The sequence below is a fragment of the Nerophis lumbriciformis genome, linkage group LG08, assembly GCF_033978685.3.
Source record: "Nerophis lumbriciformis linkage group LG08, RoL_Nlum_v2.1, whole genome shotgun sequence".
Lineage (NCBI taxonomy): Eukaryota > Metazoa > Chordata > Actinopteri > Syngnathiformes > Syngnathidae > Nerophis > Nerophis lumbriciformis.
In genome coordinates, this window is record NC_084555.2 from 19,913,392 (window position 1) to 19,932,132 (window position 18,741).

The 18,741-nt window shown below is 37.2% G+C and overlaps 2 protein-coding genes across 2 annotated transcripts in view; one reads left to right on the plus strand and one right to left on the minus strand.

Annotated features, from left to right (window-relative positions):
• Window positions 1-2,371: 2,371 nt before the first annotated feature.
• Window positions 2,372-18,427, minus strand: slc66a3 (solute carrier family 66 member 3). The gene is made up of 7 exons (XM_061968448.2): window positions 18,125-18,427; window positions 14,284-14,366; window positions 9,495-9,564; window positions 9,316-9,373; window positions 5,960-6,080; window positions 5,589-5,630; window positions 2,372-3,685 (listed from the first exon to the last, which is right to left on the minus strand). The coding sequence occupies exons 1-7, from the start codon at window positions 18,268-18,270 to the stop codon at window positions 3,585-3,587; spliced, it is 621 nt and encodes a 206-aa protein (XP_061824432.1). The 5' UTR covers window positions 18,271-18,427; the 3' UTR covers window positions 2,372-3,584.
• LOC133611557 (CAP-Gly domain-containing linker protein 4) overlaps window positions 10,829-18,741 on the plus strand; it is a 69,496-nt gene continuing 61,583 nt past the window's right edge. Inside the window, exon 1 of the mRNA XM_061968445.1 lies at window positions 10,829-10,980. Within this exon, the coding sequence (XP_061824429.1) occupies window positions 10,848-10,980 (133 nt within the window). The 5' untranslated portion in view covers window positions 10,829-10,847. The remainder of the gene's footprint in view (window positions 10,981-18,741) is intronic.

Below are 18,741 nucleotides of genomic sequence, written 5' to 3' on the forward strand. Positions count from 1 at the left end.
TCTTTTGATGGAAATAAAAGTTTTCAGCCTACAGAGGGCTCAGTATATAGGCACCCCAAAATTCAAAGTGAAAAAATGATGTGGCAGGCTCGTCCATTTTGCCTAAATTCAATTTCTTCAACTCAAAATTATTTTCAATATCTTGTGTGGCCCCCACGTGCTTGTATGCATGCTTGACAACGTCGCGGCATGCTCCTAATGAGACGACGGATGGTGTCTTGTAGGATGTCCTCCCAGATCTGTCTATGGGCATCAGTGAGCTCCTATAAAGTCTGAGGAGCAACCTGGCGGCGTCTGATGGACTGAAACATTATGTCCCAGAGGTGTTCTATCGGGTTTAGATCAGGGGATCGTGAGGGCCATTCAATTGTGTCAATTCCTTCATCCTCCAGATACTGTCTGCATACTCTTGCCACATCTGGCCGGGCATTGTCGTGGACCAGGAGGAACCCAGGACCTACTGCACCAGCGTAGGGTCTGACCATGGGTGCAAGGATTTCATCCAGATACCTAATGGCAGTCGGACTGCCGTTCTCTAGCTTGTAGAGGTCTGTTCGTCCCTCCATGGAAATGCCTTCCCAGACCATCACTGACCCACCACCGAACGGGTCATGCTGAATGATGTTGCAGGCAGTATAGCGCTCTCCTTGGCTTCTTCAGACCCTTTCACGTCTATCACAGGTGCTCAGGGTAAACCTGCTCTCATCTGTGAAAAGCACAGGGTGCCGGTGGCGGACTTGCCAATTCTGGTGTTCTATGGCAAATGCCAATGGAGCTCCACGGTTCTGAGCAGTGAGCACAGGGCACACTACAGGAGGTCGTGCCCTGAGGCCACCCTCGTGAAGTCTGTTTCTGACCGTTTGGGCAGAGACATTCACACCAGCAGCCTGCTAGAGGTCATTCTGTAGGGCTCGGGCAGTGCTCAATCTTTTCCTCCTTGCACAAAGCAGCAGATATCGGTCCTGCTGATGGGATGAGGACCGTCTACGGCCCTGTCCAGCTCTCCTAGAGTAACAGCCGGTCTCCTGGAATCTCCTCCATGCTCTGGAGATTGTACTGGGAGACACATCAAATCTTCTTGCAACAGCACGCATGGATGTGCCATCCTGGAGGAGTAGAACCATCTGCGCAACTTCAGGAGGGCTAAGAAATCGCCTCATGCTCCCAGTCGTGATGATGACTAGCTAAAGCCAACACTTGTGGAAAAACAGTTAAAAAAGACCAAGAGGGAGGAACTTGAAATGGCCTCCACCTGCAAAACCAGTCTTGTTTTGGGGGCCATCTCGTTGTTGCCCCTCTAGTGCACCTGTTGTTAATTCCATCAACACCAATGCAGCTGAAACTGATTAACAACCCCCTCTGCCACGTACCTGACCAAAACCTTATCAGAAAAGTGCAATTGAATTCATGCCATACCCTGATAAAAAACTGTTCCTTTAATTTTTTTGAGCAGTGTATATAGATAGATATATACACGACAGTTCCTGCCAATATCCAGCAACTTGGCACAGCCATTGAAGAGGAGTGGACCAACATTCCACAGGCCACAATCAACAACCTGATCAACTCTATGTGAAGATGATGTGTTGCACTGTGTGAAGGAAATGGTGGTCACACCAGATACAGACTGCTTTTCTGACCCCCCCCCCCCCCCATGATGTATGTAGTTTTTCGAGTGTATTGATTGATAGAAGTTCAAACTGTACGCTACTTTGCATTAGAAATGACACCAGAGGATGCATGTGCATGTATAAGTCAGTCTGCCCCGCAATGAGTGGATGAAGAAAAAGAAGGGGCTTATTGACTAGGTGGGACTACAACATCGGACTTGTTTAAAATTTTTCCGGTAAAACTTTACCATGAATTGAGATATCCGCTGATGTCACCATTTGGACAAACGGCACAAATTGAGGCAAATTCCAAACAATTTGGAGGAAGTATGAAGAAAGGCAAGATTGTTTCATAAATATTTCCACCATGCATCTCTGGTTTGATTTAAAATGTTTCTGGACTTATGCAGATCCCAAATACAAAAAACAGGTACCAATAGGTAACAAACCTTAGTTTTGCATAGTAGGTCCCCTTTAAGTCAGTAATCACTGTTTACAAGGACAATGTACTCCTGTTTTAACCTAAATATTGTAAATATTCTGACAACTTTTAAGACCTTTTCCAGATCGCCAATTCCGAATCAGTTGTTTTCCTGTTACTAAAAAAAAAAGGAATCAACATATGAATGGGAAATGTTTTTTTTTTTTTTATCCTTAATGCGCATGTTTGCTGCTCAGCTTGCATAGGATTGTGGGATTTGTTTGCGTCAGAATGAAGTTAAAAACAAATGGGGTAATTAAATGTAGAGTGCATACAAACATAGTCACAATATGGCTTTATTTAAATATTGTTCTGAAAGTAACAAGTAAAAGAGACAATTTATCCTGAGTTAGAAGGTGAACACAATAGGAATGTGCTCTCCTACAACAACACAAGTGTACTACAGTGGAACCTGTTCAAGTCGATGATATCATGAATGTACAAGATGTGTGCCTCTCGCTAAATAAATTGTTAAGTCCTATACATGAATCTTCCTACCTCTTACAAGTTCCATTAAGAGATATAAATGACCATTGTCAGACACTTTTTCTCGGCCTTCAAAAGTCGGGTGTGCTGTGAACCAAAACCTTTGTCACTTCTGACCTCAAGCTTGTACATAAAATTGTTTGGTTCTCAATTATTGTAGGCTGGACAGTCATCACATGTCGACACAAACTGACCACTTTTTCATAGAAATGACTATCCGATACTGATATCAGATGTTAGCCCGTTATCAGTAAAAAAATCGGATTATATTGGTTTGCATGTAAAATCTTAGATACAAGCGGTCCTGCATCAGGTTTACTTGTGCAAAGCTGGACAGCCAGTTAACTAAATGTCCTCACACTAAGTTGTTTTTTCTTGTATGTTAGTCAAGTCATTCACAGAAAACATGGTAAGCTTTAGGCTACTATGAGCAAGCAGCTACACAACAGCTAAGCACACAAGCTAGACATACGTAATAAGTGTCCTTAATGTAACAATAAAATCAACTTACAAATACAAAGTCTACAAGGCAAAAGCATATGAAAAAGTATCCAGTAACAAACGTGTCCGCATCATTTAGCCAACTGTCATTAGAATCAGCTTAATGGGCCAAGTATGTTTAACACACAAACAATTTGACTTGGTACCTTAACTTAATGGATTGTTGTGAGCACTACATGGTGCCAAAAAAACTAATGACCACTCCACTTCAACTTAAAGACAGCATAAGTCGCATGCATTTGTATTGGATTTGGGACTTCCCAACAAATGACTCTTTTCAAATAAAAGTGGTCAACCAAATATGTCTGAAGATGGCATTTTTTAGTAAGAAGAAGAAGAAGCTGGTGGCCATGAGCGTGTTCCACTGTACACTACTTGAGAGTTGCTTTTTCATATTCTAAACTTTGGAATGATTTGGACAAGAAAGGTTAAAAAAGGTATTTACAGTGTAACTGGGAGTAACAGTGGGACTTTGCTGGTGAGAAGTTTTGTCCGCTCCAAAGTGTTCAGTCTTCTTTCACGCAGCTGTGGCCGTTTTTCCGGTAGTAAAAGATGCTTAGCAGCACCCAAAGGTTCAGCAAAGTGGTGGTGATGAAGCGCACCAGAACTGTGACCAACCAGAAGATGATGTTAGACACATTCTGTCTCATGTCCTCCTTTTGGTGCTGCCAAGGAGAATCCTCTCCTTACAGCAAAGACACCAATCAAATGAAAAATCTATCTATTTATTGACATATGGAGAAATATAATCCTGCTCTGGAATGAGACAATGTTTGGGGGAGAGATGTTCTAAGATGACCTCCACCTCGTTTTAGAGAGGACCTTTCTAGTTGATGTCTTCTTTCACCTCTCTCACGACACAGACTTTGGAGATGGAATGTTGTCCTCAAAGAAATGTCCGTTCTACTTCCATCCTCCTCCCAAAGATTGTCTCATTCCACGGGAAGACCAGCTGTTTTCTCCATCAACTCACTCCTATTGTTATGCAGGACGCTTGTTTACCAGTCACGCTGGACAACAACACTGTTGTAACTTACCTTTTACCTCCTTTTTACCTTCTTTTACATGTTTACCTACTTTTTTTTTAACTTCTTCTACCTCATCTTACCTTCTTTTACATGTTTACCTACTTTTTCTTTTCAAATCTTCTTCTAACCTACTTTTTAACCTTCCTTTACCTGTTCACCTACTTTTTTTAACCTTCTTTCAACTGTATACTTACTTTTTTAACCTTCTTTTACCTATGTTTACCTATTTTTTCATCGTCTTTTACATGTTTACCTACTTTTTTTAAACTTCTACCTCCTTTTACATGTTTACCTACTTTTTTAACCTTCTTTTACCTATTTTTTTTTATCTTCTTTTACATGTTTACCTACTTTTTTTAAACTTCTACCTCCTTTTACATGTTTACCTACTTTTTTTAACCTTCTTTTACCTATGTTTACCTATTTTTGTAATCTTCTTTTACATGTTTACCTACTTTTTTAAACTTCTACCTCCTTTTACATGTTTACCTACTTTTTCTTTTCAAATATTTTTCTAGCCTACTTTTTAACCTTTTATCCGTTTACCTCCTTTTTACCTTATTTTACCTATGTTTACCTACTTTTTTTTTTTACCTTTTTACATGTTTACCTACTTAAAAAAAATTAATTTGCTTTTTAACCTTCTTTTACCTGTTTACCTCCTTTTGACCTTATTTTTTCCTGTTAACCTACTTTTTTTTTTTACCTTCTTTTACATGTTAACTTCTTTAAAAAAAATCTTCTAATTTGCTTTTTACCTTCTTTTACTTATGTTTACCTGCTTTTTTTTTTTTTGCTTTTTTTTTTACATTTTACCTGCCTTATACTTAACTTTTACCCGTGTTTACCTACTTTTTTTTTTTTTTTAACTTCTTCCGCCTGTTTTTTTTATTTTTTTTATTTACCTTCTAGACACAAGGACTGGGAATCTTTGGGCACCTCATGATCCAGGATCTACGTTTTGATTATAAATTGATTATTGATGCGTTTATAGTTCATGTACAGTATATCTATGTAAGGCTCCTGACATATGCGATAATGTATTGCGTCATTTCCGTTTTTCCCCTTCCTTGATGTCTGAATTTTGGTGCCTTCTAAAACCACAGAATGTTCAGACACTTTGCCCTCAGACACAATAAGCAGCTACACCTTCATATCTGTGGCTGACAGCATTGAGCCACTGTGTGGATATTATTTTCTCTCCTGACTTATTCAGCTACTTATTAGTTTCCTCTTCTTAGTTCATTACTCTGCTGTAACGCGGTTTCAATAGACTTCAGTCCAATTGTACACAGCATTTATTCTTCTCTCCTTTCACTACTTCACATTCTACTAAGCATTCTTCTCTCTTCCTGCTGTGGTTTTACTTTTGCCTTTTAAAACCGATATTAACATACTAAAATAATGGATATTTGGACATTTGTCCATGGACTCTTAATGGTCTGCATCCCAGTTGCAATGCACCACATTTGTTTGACTCACCCAGCATGTCTCCAGTTGTCATTATAGTGGTGTAGATCCGTGCTGAAAAGAAAAGCCCACATATTAACTTGATACAGGAGTGGATATGTTAATTACAACTGACAATGTTATTCAAATCCATATTCATAAAGTCAGGTTTAAAAAGTGTGCAGCATGCCTAAGGGTACGTAGGAGTTGTGTTGTAGTATTTCTTAAACTGCTGTAAGTCATAGTGTATCAAATTTGTCTTGCATTCATTTAGAAGGAAAACCACACAACTCATATCCATCCACACTGAAACATTACTGGTAAATGTATGCAAAGTTATTTTCCATTGATAGAACTATGAAGAATATCTGATGAGCAGCAAGGCATGCATATTGTTTACTTACTCATACACGTGTAGCTGGCCAACCCCCAGGTGAGGGCGCTAATCTGTCCCGCGTCCTTCGACTTCCATAGACATTGCAATTGTGCGAACTTACTAGCAGCACTGACGAAGGTGCACAGACTCTGAGAAAAGACCAATAACATATACATATATACATTCTATATTCTTAACACTATATGTTATACTGCATACTGACCTGCCACAACATTAGGTACACCTGCAACAGCTGTCAAAATATTCTGCTTTTACAAAAATAATGTTCAATTTGATAGACAATGTCATGGAGATATTCATATTGTCATTATTATGAGTTTGTCTATGTATTTAGATCAGTTGGTTTAAAAAAAAATTCCACCAAAATGACCAACAATTTTAAAATACAGTAGCGTAGTAGGCCTACGTATTCATAAAAAAAGGCAGAAGTTTAATTTACCAAGTATATTTAATATTTTTATCCAATGTAACATTACACACAGTTTGAACAGTAACACTGGGTTTGAATGCTGGAAAATAAAACTGTACAGTGATTACAGGGCGGTATAGCTCGGTTGGTTGAGCAGCCGTGCCAGCAACTTGAGGGTTGCAGGTTCGATCCCCGCTTCTGCCATTCTAGTCACTGCCGTTGTGTCCTTGGGCAAGACACTTTACCCACCTGCTTCCAGTGCCACCCACACTGGTTTAAATGTAACTTAGATATTGGGTTTCACTATGTAAAACACTTTGAGTCACTAGAGAAAAGCGCTATATAAATGTAATTCACTTCACTTCACTATTTGGCGTACCACTAGATGGAGCCACGTACCACTAGTGGTACACATACAACAGTTTGACAATCAGTGATTTATATTATTATGATACTCAATTTTGATCATGCATTTTTCAAATTTGGTTGGTATTTTTCAAAGGATGCTCCTATAATTAACATTGGATGACTGCATACACACTATTAATGGCATGAGAAAAATACGAAAAAAAATATACATCAAATTATACGTAATTACAAAAATGTTTGTTTTATCATTTGTCATATCATTCTCACTAAATTCTTGATAAAGCAAAATAGCATTTTTATTTTCGATATGATTGCAATTTATTGCACCAATAATTATGGAGACAAATGAAATAAAAGTAAATTAAGTTCGCTTCTGATTCAAAAGGTGATCGTCCACCATTCAAATCGAACTGATAGTCGCTAAAAGACCTTTTACTCATCGTTGAATAATTTTTGCCACAAGTGCAGCAAACAAACTGAACAAAACTAAAATGTGTACAGATTCTTTATAGAAAAGTTTATACTTTGTGAAACCCATCGTCTATTTGTGAAAATACAATTAAGACACATTTAACCCTTTTTAGACCTTGCATAAACAGGATGAACACAGGTCCAACTGTACCTAGATTTCTCTAATCTGGATTACTTTAATCTATAGAACCTCAATATTCATAAAAACAGTTTGTGGTTGGTGAAACCTTTACCAATGTTGACTACACGCTGAAAAAAGTTTTAAATGTGCCTTTATTGTGTTTTCACTAGGGATGATGTTTGATAAGAAATTATCGAGTTCGAGCCCATTATCGAACCGATCCCTTATCGATTCTATTATCGAATCCAGATAGGTTGATGTATATGGAAAAAAAAAAAACCCACAATATTTGGTTTAACAAAAGCTCAATTTTATTTTATAAGAAAAAAAAAAAAAAAAAAATATTGACTGTTGTTACCCCCCTAAAAAAATAAAAAAAATAAATATTGACTGTTGTTACCCAAAGTATATTAAGTGGGATTTTTCAGAAAAACAAATATATACAGTAACACAAAAACAACCTGTCTCTGTGATCACTATAGGTGTATAAATAATAATGTAGTGTTAAATAAAATCAGGCACAAAACTGAAAATAATACAGCTCTCCAAAAAGTGCACTTCTGCTATTGGAACATCCTTCTGGGGTCCATCATCAGTGCGGCCTCCTCCAGGAATGACTCCACAACACCTTTCTCTAACCTTCAGGTTATGTACGGCCTGAACATGTTTCATCATGCTTGTTGTACTTCCCCCCCCTTACAAGAGAGCGAAGCATGGAAATAATTGCAGATAGCCGTTTCCTCGTCATATTTTTTTTTTTGTAATATGAAGCCATGCGTTTTTTCCGGTCCATTGTTGTTGCTGCTTTTGTATCTGCTGCCTAATGACTGAGCTATGTCATTTCCTGGGATGTGTCACAGGGCATTTCCTGTGGGACGGGATTCGTTCCCAGGGATTCGAATAAAGAACCAACTATTTTTCTTTACTATAGTGGCCTCGATAACGGGAACCGGTTCTCAAAAAGGGATTCTAATCCATGGAATCGGTTCTTTTCTTATCGAATGGTTCTTTTCTTATCGAATAACCGGGAGAACCAGTTTCGAACATCATCCCTAGTTTTCACCTATAGAATAAAGGTTTCACAAACATCCAACTGTCTTTTTATAAAACTTCAAGGTCTGTGGGGTAATTGATAATTATTTATTATGTTTGTTAGGCTTTTTTTTTTGGCATTCTCATATAAGTTTTATTTCATTTGGTCCTTAATTATTGGTGTAATAAATTACATTTATATTGAAAATAGCAGTGAAAATGCTATGATGTTTTGATTAAATTCAGAATGGATTATAAAAATAATATGCTATGCTAAATAATATTAATAAGGATTTTTTTTAATACTTACATATATTTTATTAGTGTATTTTTATAGCATCTTTGTCATGTCATTAATAATGTGTGTATTCAGTCACCCGATATTATTGATAGACGCATCCTTAGAAAAATACCAACCAATCTTGAAAAATGCATGTTGACCAAATATGACACCCGGATAATCTAAATAATAAGACGAGCGAGAAAAACATTTAATGTTGACGTTTATAACACAAAACTCAAATGCAGAATGTATTTAAAAAATAATAATTTTTTACTGCTTTGGAAAGTGAAAAAATGTCCATATGGATTTGATTTTTTAAGTCTAGAGTTTGACAGTCCTCCTCGAACTAACCCTTAAAATGTGTCTCTCACAGACACTTTGACATCCAACATGCATACAGTATATATCAGTACTGTACTTACAAAACATGCAGTTATGCAACACTACGTCTTGTGAAAGCACCTTCCTGTTTGAAAGTGTTGAGTGAACTGTAGCAGCATACTTTTTGTCCACTGCAGATAGCGTCATCAAACTTTATATTTAAGTTACCATAAAATGTTTTATTATTAATGCAGAGAAATAATCAGTTCTTGTATTGGATCTTGTTAGATAGTGGGAGCGTACCTAATGATGTGGCCTTTGAGTTTAAGGAGAAGTTACGTCAGGGAGATTTCTTACCATCGCAAAATCGATGATCCATTTCTCCACGGTTAGTAGCCTCCAGCCCAGGACAAACCTGAATATGCCACATTGAGGCAGTTGTGCGTATAGCGTGGAAGTATCAACACAAGATTGTGCGTCACTCTTATTCTGAGCCGCGTAATAAAAAGCTACAGTGCGATACACAACAAGGATACACAACAGTGTAGATGAGGCTGTCCTGCAACCTGTTGTTGTAGAGCAGGATCAGCAGGAGCAGGACGACATCTGAGGAGGCAAAGAGTGCAAAAAATCATACAATATACTTAAGAGTGTTTTGATGTATAAGTTAGTATATAAGTTGCAAGCAAAAATTTGAGTTACAAGCATCCCCGCCATTAGTTGGCGTAGCAAATGTCACAGTGAACCCCGTAATATCCGCCCAAAACATCTGGGGCTGTATTCCTAAAGATTCTTAGTGCAAGTAGTTGCTCCTAATTCTAAGAAAAATCTTAGAATCATGATGTTTTCTTACAATTTCCCCTAAAAAGCCTGCTCAGTGGCCTTGTGGTTAGAGTGTCCGCCCTGACATCGGTAGGTCGTGAGTTCAAACCCCGGCCGAGTCATACCAAAGACTATAAAAACGGGACCCATTACCTCCCTGCTTGGCACTCAGTATCAAGGTTTGGAATTGGGGGTTAAATCACCAAAATCCTCTTCATCCATCCATCTCCCTGTCCCTTTATTTAAACTGTCCACCATGGGTACCCGAGCTTTCAGCCGCTCTGCCCCACATCTTTGGAACTCTTTACCACCAAACCTTCGTAACTTAGATTCAATATCCCTCTTCAAATCAAGACTCAAAACACACCTATTCCTGACTGCCTATTCATTGCAATCATCTTTTCTTCTCTATCTTTGTTGTTGTTTTTTTATCCAATTTGATTTTATTGTTGTGATTTTGTACGGTGTCCTTGAGTGCCCAGAAAGGCGCCTTAAAATGTATTATTATTATTATTATTATGATTAAAATGATTCCCGAGCGCAGCCACCGCTGCTGCTCACTGCTCCCCTCGCCTCCCAGGGGGTGGAACAAGGGTATGGGTCAAATGCAGAGGGTAATTTCACCACACCTAGTGTGTGTGTGACTATCAGTGGTACTTTAACTTTAAAAGCGAGGAGTAGATCCTAGTAAAGATAAAAGCTATCCCTAAATAATCCTAGCTCTTAGAGTCCATCCATCCATTTTCTACCGCTTGTCACTTTTGGGGTCGCGGGGGGTACTGGAGCCTATCTCAGCTGCATTCGGGCGTAAGGCGGGGAACACCCTGGACAAGTCGCCACCTCATCGCAGGGCCAACACAGATAGACAGACAACATTCACACTCACTTTCACACACTAGGGCCAATTTAGTGTTCCAATCAGCCTATCCCCAGGTGCATGTCTTTGGAGGGGGGAGGAAGCCGGAGTACCCGGAGGGAACCCACGCAGTCACGGGGAGAACATGCAAACTCCACACAGAAAGATAGTCAAGAGAGATATTCTCCAAACACTGGGAGACAGTGAGTTCATGAAACACTACAGATTGGATCGTGCAGGAATGATGTTTGTCGTTGGTCTCATTAGAGACGCACTTACTTCTCCAACCCGACGCCAACACTGCCTCTTATCGGCCGCTCAGCAATCCCAGACATTGATACAAGGTGAGCCATTTTACTCTGGTAAACACCACATTAGGGCAGCACAATGGGACAGGGGTTAGTGTATGTGCCTCACAATACAAAGTTCCTGAGTTCATTCCTGGGCTCTGGATCTTTCTGTGTGGAGTTTGCATGTTCTCCCTGTGACTATGTGGGTTCCCTCCGGGTACTCCGGCTTCCTCCCACCTCCAAAAGACATGCACCTGGGGATAGGTTGATTGGCAACACTAAATGGTCCCTAGTGCATGAATGTGAGTGTGAATGTTGTCTGTCTGTGTTGGCCCTGTGATGAGGTGGCGACTTGTTCAGGGTGTACCCCGCCTTCTGCCCGAATACAGCTGGGATAGGCTTCAGCAAACCCCGCGACCCCAAAAGGGACATGCGGTAGAAAATGGATGGATGGATGGAAATACCAAATTGAGTTGAAATGTTCAAAGTTGAAAGTGCAAAAATTACCAGCATGGCAATTAATGAGCAAATAAATATAACTATCACTATGAATAAATACTAGAGATGTCCCATAATATCGGCCTGCCGATATTATCGGCCGATAAATGCTTTAAAATGTAATATCGGAATTTATCAATATCGTTTTTTTTAATATCGGTATCTGTTTTTTGTTTTTTTTATTAAATCAACATAATAAAACACAAGATACACTTACAATTAGTGCACCAACCCAAAAAACCTCCCTCCCCCATTCACACTCATTCACACAAAAGGTTTGTTTCTTTCTGTTATTAATATTCTGGTTCCTACATTATATATCAATATATATCAATACAGTCTGCAAGGGATACAGTCAGTAAGCACACATGATTGTGCGTGCTGCTGGTCCACTAATAGTACTAACCTTTAACAGTTAATTTGACTCATTTTCATTAATTACCAGTTTCTATGTAACTGTTTTTATATTGTTTTACTTTCTTTTTTATTCAAGAAAATGTTTTTAATTTATTTATCTTATTTTATTTTATTAATTTTTAAAAAAAAAGACCTTATCTTCACCATACCTGGTTGTCCAAATTAGGCATAATAATGTGTTAATTCCATGACTGTATATATCAGTATCGGTTGATATCGGTATCGGTTGATATCGGTATCGGTAATTAAAGAGTTAGACAATATCGGATATCGGCAAAAAGCCATTAGCGGACATCCCTAATAAATACTGTGCAATTGGATCTAATTTTTCACACATTTCGTAGGATACTTTTAAAGAACATCTTACTAATCAATTCATTTTATGTGAAATTGTATTTGCAATGACACAGTCTTCATAAGATTAGATTCCATGATTAAGTTGATCAATTTGAGGGTCCATTCTTTGCCCATCATCACCAAAAGTATATTTTTTATTTAGCTTTTAGGATCAACCAATCACATTTTTGGAAAGGATGACTCAACATGGTCAATCACACCTCACTAAAACAGGAGTTTCTGTCCATTCCTTGCTCAGAGTTCTCTGAGAATGTTCTGGAATCACTCCTAAGCTAAGACTCCTTGCTATTATTTTTTTTTAAGTTAAAGTCCAGGGTGTACCCCGCCTTCCGCCTGAATGCAGCTGAGATAGGCTCCAGCACCCCGCCACCCCGAAAGAGACAAGCGGTAGAAAATGGATGGATGGATGGAAGTTAGGAGCTCTCTGAGTGGATTCTCAGAATCTTTAGGAATACAGGCCCTGGTCTTGCTCACTAGCATTAGCCTATAGCTAACAACTTTGTTTTCTAACCATGGGAAGGAATAAAGTAAGTGTGAAGGTCAGTGCTGAGAAGTGGATGATATTCATTGAATTCAAGAAATAAATCATCAAAAACATTGACTCGGCGTATCGCCAACTTGGCGAAGCAATTCGAGTGCATCACTGCTAGTCTGCCAGCCAGCAGAGAATGTTAAAATTATATCTATTTTAAGTACGATATTTCGATATACTGTAGTGTATTATCAGATTTTGAGTTGAAAAAAAAAAGTATTTAATAGTTGTATTATTATCTATTATTTATTTGTATTTATTAAAAATTACAACAAGCAAGTGGGCGGAATAGTTCAAGTACATTTCTGTACACAAGTCTTAAACCATCACTACTTTTGTACTCTTTCTCTTACACAACAGCATTTTAAAACTATGACAAAGATTAAAAAAACATTTAGATTTTTTATTTTTGTGGAATAAATTGAACTTTACATTGTTGGACTGAGGCTGAAATGCAGCCAATAGCTTCTTGCTGATTGGCGGTTGAAGTTTTTGGCATCTTCAATAATCATTAGGAGATCTCAACAAAATCGATATCCATCCAAATGGCAATTCTTATTCATTTAGCTCTAAATTGATTCATTGTTTTAAAAATCAATATTGAAATCATTTTTTTTTGAAGAATTAATTTGTAAAATGTTGTTTTTAAGCTATCTCCATGCTTACTCGCACGTCATAAGAAGTTTTTGTAATCTATATTGAAAAGGTTTTATGATCATTACTATACCAAATAATACATTGCGAGAATCGTGTTGAATAGATTCTGAGTCGAATCGTCACCCCTATAATTGGAATTAGATTGAATCATGAGATGCCCAAAGAGTCCCACCTCTAGTAAGTACCCATACATTTTACAATTTGCATTGAGTAAGCTTAAGAGGCATTTACAGATTTTGGAGTACAATTGTACAGTTTTCGCACAATTTTTGTTTTACGACGGAAATTTTCGCCAAAGGTTTTTTCTGGTTTTCGTATGCTGTCTCGATTATCCTATGACCAAACTTTACGCCAAATAAACTAGTCCGTCTACTTAAGTTGTGACGTGACAACCTAATTAAATGTAATTAACAAGTCTTTAGTGGAAATCTTGTGAAGTTTACCATAAACTTATGGTAAACTTACTAACATAACAAATTATGTTAGTATCTGCTTTTAAATATTTAGGATTTTTAATTGATGACCACTTGAGTTTTAAGGAGCACATTCAGTATGTTGTAAAAAAAACTGAAACTTTTACTGGGATTTTATTATAGAAACATGTCTTGCTTTTCTTTTACTGTGAAACAGAAATTGGTGGAAACAACCTTTTTACCTGTTATTGACTATGGAGATGTGTTGTACATGAATGCTACTGCTGGTTGTCTCCACAAGCTGGATAAACTTAATAATTAATCACGTAGAACAGGTGTAAAAACGTTTTAAACATTTATATGTCTAAGCCTGAAATAACTTGAAGTTTAGGCCAAGGTGTTGTTCTTGGCCTCAGACTTCGGCTGTAAAAATAGAAATAAAAATCAGTGCGTTAATAAGCAGATCCTTAAAAGGCAACTCACCTTGAGCAATAAGAATGGGATATTCCAGGTATGTTGGTGGGGGGTAGTCGTAGTACGTCTGGTACGTGACAAACACGATGTAGCTGTGGAGCAGACAGTGAACGTTTGGCACTGACGTGACAAGAAGGATGTTAACATGCTTTATGGAAGTTCATCTTTGTGGCACATTGAGATTATGAGCAGTAAATGTCATCACATATAAAATGATCCTTCTTGAACTCAAAGACACACCTGGACAATGTAAATGTGGTATTTGAGCAAAATGTATTACAAAACCCAAAACCAGTGAAGTTGGCACGTTGTGTAAATCGTAAATGTAAACAGTATACAATGATTTGCGAATCCTATTCAATTTATATTCAATTGAATAGACTGCAAAGACAAGATATTTAATATTCGAACTGAGGAACTTAATTTTTTTTGTTGCAAATAATCATTAACTTAGAATTTCATGGCTGCTTCACGTGCCAAAGTAGTTGGGAAAAGGCATGTTAACCACTGTGTTACATGGCCTTTCCTTTTAACAACACTCAGTAAATGTTTGGGAACTGAGGAGACACATTTTTGAAGCTTTTCAGGTGGAATTATTCCCCATTCTTGCTTGATGTACAGCTTAAGTTGTTCAACAGTCCAGGGGTCTCCTTTGCCGTATTTTAGGCTTCATAATGCGCCACACATTTTCAATGGGAGACAGGTCTGGACTACAGGCAGGCCAGTCTAGTACCTGCACTCTTTTACGACGAAGACACGCTGTTGTAACACATGCAGAATGTGGCTTGGCATTGTCTTTCTGAAATAAGCAGGGGCGTTCATGGTAACGTTGCTTGAATGGCAACATATGTTGCTCCAAAACCTGTATGTACCTTTCAGCATTAATGGCGCCCTCACAGATGTGTAAGTTACCCATGTCTTGGGCACTAATACACCCCCATACCATCACAGATGCTGGCTTTTCAACTTTGCGCCTAGAACAATCTGGATGGTTCTTTTCCTCTTTGGTCCGGAGGACACGACATCCACGGTTTCCAAAAACAATTTGAAATGTGGACTCGTCAGACCACAGAACACTTTTCATCAGTCCATCTTAGATGAGCTTGGGCCCAGCGAAGCCGCAGCCGTTTCTGGGTGTTGTTGATAAATGGCTTTCGCTTTGCATAGTAGAGTTTTAACTTGCACTTACAGATGTAGCGACAAACTGTAGTTACTGACAGTGGTTTTCCAAAGTGTTCCTGAGCCCATGTGGTGATATCATTTACATACTGATGTCGCTTTTTTATGCAGTACCGCCTGAGGTACTTACATGCAGTGATTCCTACAGATTCCCTGAACCTTTTGACTATATTACGGACCGTAGATGGTGAAATCCCTAAATTTCTTGCAATAGCTCATTGAGAAATGTTCTTAAACTGTTTAACAATTTGCTCACGCATTTGTTCACAAAGTGGTGACCTTGCCCCATCCTTGTTTGTGAATGACTGAGCATTTCATGGAAGCTGCTTTTATACCCAATCATGGCACCCACCTGTTCTCAATTTGCCTGTTCACCTGTGGGATGTTCCAAATAAGTGTTTTGATGAGAATTCCTCAACTTTCTCTGTCTTTTTTGACACTTGTGCCAGCTTTTTTGAAACATCTTGCAGGCACAAAATTCCAAATGAGCTAATATGTGCAAAAATTAACAATGTTTCTCAGTTAGAACGTTAAATATCTTGTCTTTGCAGTCTATTCAATTGAATATAGGTTGAAAAGGATTTGCAAATAAATGTATTCTGTTTTATTTACGATTTACACAATGTGCCAACTTCACTGGTTTTGGGTTTTGTAGACTGTACAGGTGTAGCTATTGTAATGTAGCTATGGCAGCTGCTATCAACATGCAACTACACGTGCAGTGATATCAGTATGTAGGAATAACGACGGCAGAAATGTGAAGCTACAATGACGTAGGCGATGAGTCAACACACAATGGTGTTATTTACTGTACAATGCAGTTAGCAACTCAAACAATGAAGAAATAATGCCTACATTTCATGTTTTAATGACTTTTTTCAATTCAAAGTAATAGATACAACATTGTCATTGTCATTAAATATACTTAAGTCTATAGCATTTAGTTGTAGAAAGGAAGACTCTTGCAACTTTACATCCCAGTGCAATGTGTTGTGGAAAGGTTTTTGTGTGCATTTTTAATTGTTTATGCCGTGTCAGAATTGGTGAAACCTTACACTGCTAGAAAAGTGTAAGTATGTGTATACATTATGGCTATTGGCCCTCAGCACATTAAAAAAAATTAAATGACAAGGGAAAAAAATCTAAATGGGGAAAAAGAGCAGTAATGTCATGGGAATAAAGTTGAAATATTAAGAGGGTAAAGTAATAAAATCAATAGATTTTTTCTTATTTTCTTTTTGCAAGGAAACAAGTTGTAATTTTACAAGATGAAATCCGAAATATTAGGAGAATAAAATCATAAAAATAAGATGAAACATGTAGTCTTACCATAAAAAAGTAGCTGCATGAGATGAAAGTAAAAATATTGACAATATGATCATAAAATAAAATAATTTTAAAAAATTTCAAATTTAAAGAGAAAATTATTTATAATTTTATGAGATTAAAGCCAAAATATTAGGAAAATAAATAGATAAAAGTAAGAGACAACAATGTGTAATCCAACAAGAAAATAAATTGTAATTTTACGAAATTAAAGAGGAAATACTAGGAAAATAAAATGAAATAAGAAAGATAAGAGAGGAAACGTTTTGTTTTAGCATTAAAAAAGGTTGTAGTTGCACACAAATAAAGTCAAACTATTGGGACAATAGGGTTATACAAATACAAAGTTAACAATTATACAATGATATTTACTTTTACAAGACTGATTTCAAAATATTCAGAGACTTAAGTCCTAAAATTATGAGGGAAACAAAATGTGTGAAATCTTACCAAGAAAAAGTCCATTTTAAAGCATAACGTTGAAATATTAATCAATTTAATAATTAAAGTAATCCTACTATAAAAAACAAACCAAAAAAAGATTCATTTTTGAAAATGTGTTATAAGTTGTAATATTATGAGAATTAAGTCATCATGTTATGGTAATTAGGTCAATATATCATGAGGGGAAAAAGTATGTCAAGAAACCTGATATAATTCATGTTTATCATTTTATATTTAAAAATTGTTCTTAAAATATACACAACCTATCAACATATACACACAGGTTGCTTTACACATAGTAAAATAATATAAGGTGGCCTCCACCCGCATTCTTTTTATTTTTTAGTATGTAGTGTAAAAAGTTTGGACACCCCTGACTTACATACAGTATGTACAGTTGCATTCTGTTTTCTCTTGTTATAAAGACAATAACAAATATGTAAACATGTATACATTAGTACATGATGTAAGTTATGGTACAGCAGCAACTGTTGACTTTGTGCAGTTTTGTTTTTTAAATGTTGACTTTATGATATCACTGCAGCATGCAATATGACGTCACTCACCCCAGTCGTGGCCTCTGGCACTAAGGAAATAAAGGGTGCTTAGAAATAATAGTTTTATAAATAAATTAGTTTATTTGCCATTATGTCAACAAACCAACATTTAAAAAAAGTTGGATTAGTTGTGTTAAGCCTTAAATCGTTTGCATGAATGCTGCAGTAGTGCAATATTTACACGTCCTTTAAAAATGATCTATAAAAACAGGATTTGCTTAAGACCCCCGCTGAAAAAACGACAATGGTGATCTACGTAAGGTTGAACAAAATACATTACCCAGCAAAGCTGAACATAAGAAACAGTAAAACATGAAAACCAAAATTTGAATATTAATACTCACCCAAAAAGTTCGAGCAGGAGACTTTTGAGGCTGACTCCGGTCGTCGATTTAGCTCGCATAAGTACGAAGATCTGCGGGAACTTGAGCACCATACACACCACCAACGTAGACACATTGGCGTAGTGTAACAAAGTGTCCGACGTCATTTTGTATTTTGGAACAAAATTAACGACAAATCCATAAAAATATGATCTACGATGAAGATGCGCTGCCAGACGTCTCAATAGAGCATCATTTAGGTTGTATGTTTCAAAATAAATCAAGAAAAAGCTTGTTTCAGGAAATCCATTTATGTATCTAGACTGATGTTCCGAGACAGGCTTTTATGTTGAAGTTTCATTCGTTTGACTTCCTGCTATTCTTTTTCAAAGATTTATTTCCTGGCTGTACCACCGTCCACCATCTCATTCGTACTTCCGTATCCGTTAAGCGATGACTTCATGGTTTTGAACGTTAATTAATTTATTGTGTTATCACAAATAGAATAGATGTGGTTATTTGAGAAACATTTATGGACTGTATGTACACATATATAACGGTATATTTTTTTAGGCGAAGCTATTGCCAGGGATGCTGTTTTGTCCTTTTTTATTTTATTAGACTTAGTTGATTGGCAA